Here is a 7003-nt window from a genome sequence, read left to right on the forward strand (position 1 = left end):
AATGATCCTTATGATTTAGAGTAATTTGTATGTTTGATTCCTAATTTATTATTTTAACTCGGAAAGTTCTTACTGTTTATTTTTATTGCTCATTTGATCCATGTTTTACATAAAAAGATTATTTTGTCTTTATTTTTTTTTTTAATTTATTTAAATAAACACACCTCAAGTTCACTTCCACCTCATATTACCTATCCCACTTTATTTAAATTAATTAAAAAATCAATGACAAATAGTTTTTTTAGATAAGACATAGATCAAATGCGCAACAAAAACAAAATGTAGGATATTCCAAGTTAAAAAAATAACTTATGGACCAAAATTACAAACTACCACAAACGATAGGGACCATTCGTGTAATTTACTCTTTTTATTTTTCTATTTTGAAGTTTCGGACGAGTGGTCTTCAGTCTTCACACAAACGTCCTTTTCAATGCCTCTGCAAATATTCCCTCTTTCTTTCTGTTACTCCTCTGCTCTGCTTTAATCGGTTCCAACAGTCCATTTCAACAATGTACGATTACTCCACTGATTTTCCCTGCTGCTTCTTCTTCTTTCGGACATCGGACTCTGTATGATTATTTACAGGTACACTTGCTTTTTCCCACAAAACTTGTTTTTGAAACAGTCTACTATCATAAAAAAGGACAAATCACATTGTTCTTATAGAGATATCTTCCATACTGATTCAAAACCTACCCACTGAGTACATTTGTTTGGATCCAATTAGGTAGAACACTGCATTTCAACAACGATCTAAAATGAGGGTTTTATTTAACACATTGGAGTCGCTAAGACCACTTACAGAATCCAAGGCATGGGACTACTGCGTTGTGTGGATGTTCGATGACGATCCTTCAGGGTATGATCAATCATGATTCTCGTAGCAATATCAATGAACACAGAAATTAATTACCATAACTGATTGTGTCGTTGTTTTTGATTTCGGGAGTTTTTTTTTCAGGTTTATTAAGTGGATTGGATGCTGTTGCAGTGGAAGTAGCCATGGTGTTTGTAAAAATGTCAAAGAGGAAACCGATGAACTTGAGCTCAATACGCCTTACCTCTGCAAAGATACTTACGTTAAACACTCTGTAACGACAAAAGCTTGTGAAAAACTTGCTGTAATTCCTTCTTCGTTGCCACTGTATCCTGGGTAATCAATAATCATCTCTATTCCAAGTTTAATCTTCTGTTTTTTTGATCATTGAATTCACGCCTTTCAACGCCTGAATTTGAAACCAGGATCCATGGAGAAGTAGCGATGTCTAAACAACCATTCGTGCTAAGTAACGTGAGCATTTTACGGATCGATTTACACTCAAAAGCATTGTTAACACGAATTAAACATCATTCTTCGATTGTAATGTTACAGGATTCACTTGGAACCCAATTAATCGTTCCTGTTGAAGGTGGTTTGATCGAGCTCTTTAGATCGAAACATGTAAGCCTCATTTTCTTTTCAAAAAGAATCAAATTTATATATATATATATATATTTCAGTCAATTTCAATTTTCAACATTATTAACATGTGTATAATTTATATTTAGGTTCCCAATGATCAAAGGACGATAGAAACCCTAATTTCACGATTGGGTGTCATTGTAGACCATGAATTCCATGAAAATGACATGAAAAGTCGTGTGAATTCATATCATTTCCATCAAATTGTTCCTAAACTAGAGCTTCTTTTCCCTGTTCAACAACCTGTTATGTCATCAGGTGCGACCCATTTTAGTAATTTTAGTGATTATCCAAATCTTAAATCAATCCAATTCTACATAAACGGTGTAAATTAGCCGCTTCTAATTGGGCATTTTGGTAATTTTAGGCAATGGTAAGGCTAAACACAAGATAGGTAAAGAACAATACCATTCAAAGAATCTTGTAACCGAAAGAAACCGAAGAAAGCGAATCAAAGACGGTTTATATACACTACGCGCTTTAGTTCCCCGAATTTCCAAGGTTTTTTTGTATATCAAATTTCTATTATTTTTATTAAATTTGTCAAAAGTCCCACATCAGCAAAATAAAGGGTTGTAGTGTTGTTGATGGTTTGTTAGATATTTAAAGAGTAATATGATTTGATAATTAGATGGATAAGGCTTCAATAGTTGGAGATGCAATTGATTACATAAAAGAGTTGGAAAAAAATGTTAAAGAGCTTCAAGAAGAGCTTAAGGAGCTTGAAGAACAAGAATGTAAGGTGAATGATGGTGAAATGGAAGTTTGCAAACCGAAAAGAGCTTATGAGAGCTCTACACAAATGTATTCTAAAGCAAAAACTAGGGTTTCAAATGTTAATGATTCAAAAAATGAGGTACAAATTTACAACTTTCTAAAAATAGAAACTATACTAAAATTTAAACTTAAAAAAAAAAATTGATGATTTTATACTAAAATTTACGTATTCGATTATTAATGTTAATGAAGGTGGAAGTGGAAGTACACCAAATCGGGGCTCATGATTTCTTGTTGAAAATAATTTGCAATAAAAAAGCCGATGGGTTTTTGAAAATAATGGAGACGATTGATTCATTGGGACTTGAAGTGATTGATATTAATGTTACTACTTGTAATGGTCGTGTTTTGAATGTTTTAAACCTTGAGGTGAATATTTAACCTTTTTTTTTTTTTTGTTAATATTCTTTTGTTTTTTCGTTTTTTATTTTAACATTGATGATTGGTTTTTGAAGGCTAAAGGGAAAGAGGTGGTGGCCAAGAGTTTGAAAGACTCGTTGCTTACGAGTTGGTCGGCTTTGAAAGTTGAGTGAAATGTGAAAATTTGTTTAGTTCTTTAAGTTTTTATGTAAGAAATTAAGAACATTGATTAATATTCTCAACAACATTTTTCATGTAATTTGTTACTTGATTTTAATAGATATTCTTACGTAACTATTGAATTGTGATTCTAAATGCAAAAAATGTTTTAAAGAGTATGTGTTTGGATTACGAATTCGTAAGTAATACAGTGGAATTGGAATTCGAAATTCAATTTCTTGTTGAATTGATAGAGTTCAATGATGTTGAAATCATTTAAATTCCACATTTCATGTATTTCACAGTTTGTAAGGGAGTGTGGGAGGAAATCATTTCTATTCTTACTATTAAAAGGCCATAGATAATACCTTGTTAATTATATATATTTATGATAAATTAAAATATAAATAGAAATTTAAAATATTTAATTTTAATTATTCAAGTTAATTTTATTTGTTGTGAGCTATCTATAACAACTTATGATTTATTTTCATAGTTTCAATTTCTTTGAAATTTTAACGTTTTGAAAAAATCATTTAAAAAAAACATTATAAAACCAAACTTAGATCATCCAATATCATTTTATCTATAGTTTTTTTTTTCCACATCAGTTTTTCACTATTTTATCAAACAATAATTGATCAGCTTAAACATCATCATCAAATTTGTTACTTTTTTAAAACACATTTACCCTTATCTTATAAAATATTTTATAAAGAATCATCATCTAATTTGTTATTTTAAAGTACATATAATATTTATAAAGAAGTATTTAACAATAACATTAACCAAAATCAATATATTTACTAGACATCAAATTATAATAAATAGTTTCAAATTTAAGTTTTGTTTAACGAGTTAATTAAGACTAGATTTTAGTTTATAAATTAACTTATCAATAAACTATCTAAAGAAATTTTATTAAAAAAAACTAGACTATAACCTACTTTATAACCTACAATAAATGAATAAATTATTTTGTAAAATCAATATATTTACTATACATCAAATTATAATAAGTAGTTTCAAATTTAAGCTTTGTTTAACAAGTTAATTAAGACTAGATTTTAGTTTATAAATTAGCTTATCAATAAACTATCTTAAGAAAATTTATTAAAAAACTAGACTATAACCTACTTTATAACCTACAATAAATGAATAAACTATTTTTGTGGTTTACCAGCTATATTATAATAAACTACATTATAATTTAGTTTATAGAAAATTCTATAAAAAATCTTTATGTTTTGGTTTTATAATCAATTTAATTTTTATATGTTTTTTAACTCAATTAAGTCCTAAAAATCAACAATTATATTCAATTTTACCCTTTACCCGGTGAACAAGTAATCTCACTTTAAAAAATTACATTTTTGGCTTAGGTTTTAAAATATATTACAAACTTTAACAAAAATTTACACTTTTTGCTCGGATTTCACAATTTTTTTACGATTCATCATAAATTTAGTTTTTTACAATTAGTTTTTCAAAAAAGAAATCCGAATATGGTTTTTTTCTTGTATAAAATCATATTTATACAAAAAGTCATATTTTTCAAATAAAAACTTTTTTTTTTCTATATAATTTCCAAAAAAACATTTTATATGCAAAATACCTATATAAAAACTTTTTTTTTTTAAAAACATTTTTGTATTCAAAATATGTATTTCAAAAAACATTATTTTACTTAAAATATTTATTTATAAAAACGTGGTTATGTGAAAATGCGTAAAATATACTTATGTAAAATACGTTATTACACACACACACACACACACACACACACACACACACACACACACACACACATATATATATATATATATATATATATATATATATTAAAAAAAAATTTATAATGTATTTATTAAGTACATAAAAAAATATATACAAAAACCTAATTCATAGTCAACGTATTTGTATATATGTATATATACAAACACATTCGTATACAAACAAGTTTGTATAAAAATACGTTTTTACACAAATACATTTACTATAAAATATGTGTTATATATATATATATATATATATATATATATATATATATATATATATATATATATATATATATATATATATATATATATATATATATATATATATATATATATATATATATATATATATATAGGGAGATGATCAAATGAGAACACCTAAAAGGTTCAAAACACGAGAACAATTGTAGACCAATCATTCCATAGGGGTGTAAAAAGAATTTTACAATATAATTAAATATGAATAATTAATTAATTCCTACAATCGTGGGATGTTGTCTAACTGATTGATATTTTACCCAGATACTAAAAATGAATTTAATCTATTTTTAATCAAATAGATTACGAAAAAAAAAAACTTTTTACCATGATTAGAAAACGTTTTTTTTTTAACCGGTATATCAAAAAGAATGATTTTACCATGATTAAAAAACGTTTTTTTATTTTATTTTATTTTAAATTTACCAGTATTTCAAAAAGATTGATGAATTAATCATTTCAACCGAATATTTGTAATCATACAAAAATAAAACATATTTGTAATCAAATATGAATCCGTTGTAATCGTAAATAAATAAATGAATTAAGTTATAATGATAAGAATTAACATTAAATTAACCAAATCTGTGCCATGATAGACATAAATATTGTTCATGATTAAAAAAAAGTCTAATATAATCATAATCATAAATAAAGAAACCTTAATGTAGACAGTGCAATTGTAATTATAAATGAAAAGTACAATGGTAAAATAGAAAAATATCATTATAACATCTGGATATGATCATCTAAACCAGTGTCATTTTACAATCAAAAGCACACCAACAATTTTCACGGTCCCTTTTTTCCGCGTCCAAGCTTTTGACTTAAAATGTATTGCTCTTGCGTTCAATCTTTTGACTTGAAACGGATTGCCTTTATATGAACTTAAGCTCTTTTGTTGTTACGAAACCTACAAAAATTAAAACATAAATGCAAGTTAGAATAGCAAATATATAAACTCAATACTTGTAATCATGTATGATTAAGCATAATAAATAAATTTAATACTTCTAATCATGAATGATTAATCATAACCTGAATACTATATTTTTCTTCACATCAGCAACCTGAATCAACAATCATTATATGTTTATAGAGAGCTCAAGTTGATTAAGAGAAAGATAGTAGAAACAAAATATAAAATCCGTTATAAGAAATCCACAGTTTAAATGATTGCCTTATATATAGATTGTATTAACCTAAAATAGCTTTATATAGCTATGTGAAACATTCAACTGATTGATTTCCAGCATTAAATTATTAAAACTGAAAATGGTCAAATACCATTTACTCCGTTTGTCGTTGTTTTCTCAAGTAAATAAGTAATCACTTTGCGGATAATAACTAGATCAATTCAATGAGTTCATAGACTATACTGAATATAAGAGCAACTTATTTCTCTAACAAGGTGATAGATTTCTCTAACAAGGTGACAGCTTCAACCACATACTTCCCATTCCAGTTTTAACAGTAAATTACTATTCTTGAAAACAAACAAACAATCATGTAAGCATGAAACATGATTCATCCAACAATTTCACATATCAATTCAAATAATTTACAGTGATTCACAATTCATATAACTCCTTGGTAAATGAATAAAACAAAAGCACACAGAGTTAGATGCTTTGGAGTATTTCGATTATGATTATTTAATATTTTCACTGAAACTAATCAATTGACATGAGCGAAAAAAACACAATCTAATTACTAATAGGGAATACCGCAACTTAAACCCTAAGGAATCAATTTCATAATTCAAGAAGCAAAAATCATACTACAATCATTATCAAGTAAAACATCAGATCAAATAACGCATAAAACCTTAGCTTCTAATCGATTCCACATAGAAACATCACGATTCATTAAAAAAAAGAAACAAAAGAAGCAGAATTGAAACGAGACGAACCGTGTCCTCGGATTTTACTTCGATTTTGAAGTGAGTCCCCTTCAATGTTTTCACAAAAACCTTCAATGATCATCAATGAACTAGTGAACAGTGGAACCGATTACTTGAGTCGTCGCAGCCTTGTTACGCCGAAGTGAAGGCGAGGTTGCGCCAGTGAGTAGAAATCAATGGGACTACCCACGAAGTAGCGAGAGCGGAACCGATCTTCGGAGGCGTGTACAAGACGAGTTGCATCAACTGTGAAATGTGAGAAGAAGGTTTTTAAGAAGGAGGAAGCATTATTATGAAACCCTA

At 27.4% G+C, this 7003-nt stretch overlaps 1 protein-coding gene across 2 annotated transcripts; it reads left to right on the forward strand.

Moving 5' to 3' along the window:
* The first annotated feature begins 424 nt into the window (after positions 1-424).
* On the forward strand, positions 425-2876 carry LOC145011584 (basic helix-loop-helix (bHLH) DNA-binding superfamily protein). 2 transcript variants are annotated; one of them, XM_078970320.1, is made up of 10 exons: positions 425-588; positions 731-862; positions 965-1156; positions 1246-1294; positions 1376-1444; positions 1552-1723; positions 1833-1966; positions 2097-2321; positions 2435-2611; positions 2698-2876. In XM_078970320.1, exons 2-10 carry the CDS (start codon positions 762-764, stop codon positions 2773-2775), a joined length of 1197 nt encoding a protein of 398 aa, XP_078826446.1. In that variant the 5' UTR covers positions 425-588; positions 731-761; the 3' UTR covers positions 2776-2876. The 2 variants fall into 2 exon arrangements, with proteins under 2 accessions (XP_078826446.1, XP_078826447.1); XM_078970321.1 differs by lacking the exon at positions 425-588 and having other exon boundaries at positions 640-862.
* The last annotated feature ends 4127 nt before the right edge of the window (positions 2877-7003 follow it).

Source organism: Lactuca saligna, chromosome 8 (assembly GCF_052625555.1).
Source record: "Lactuca saligna cultivar CGN05327 chromosome 8, ASM5262555v1, whole genome shotgun sequence".
In the NCBI taxonomy this organism is placed as follows: Eukaryota; Viridiplantae; Streptophyta; class Magnoliopsida; order Asterales; family Asteraceae; genus Lactuca; species Lactuca saligna.

Coding starts and splice junctions, on each gene's coding strand:
- LOC145011584 (XM_078970320.1), top strand. CDS start 762: ATGAGGGTTTTATTTAACACATTGGAGTCGCTAAGACCACTTACAGAA. Junction 1,724..1,832: donor ACAACCTGTTATGTCATCAG/GTGCGACCCATT, acceptor TGGTAATTTTAG/GCAATGGTAAGGCTAAACAC. Junction 2,612..2,697: donor TGAATGTTTTAAACCTTGAG/GTGAATATTTAA, acceptor TGGTTTTTGAAG/GCTAAAGGGAAAGAGGTGGT.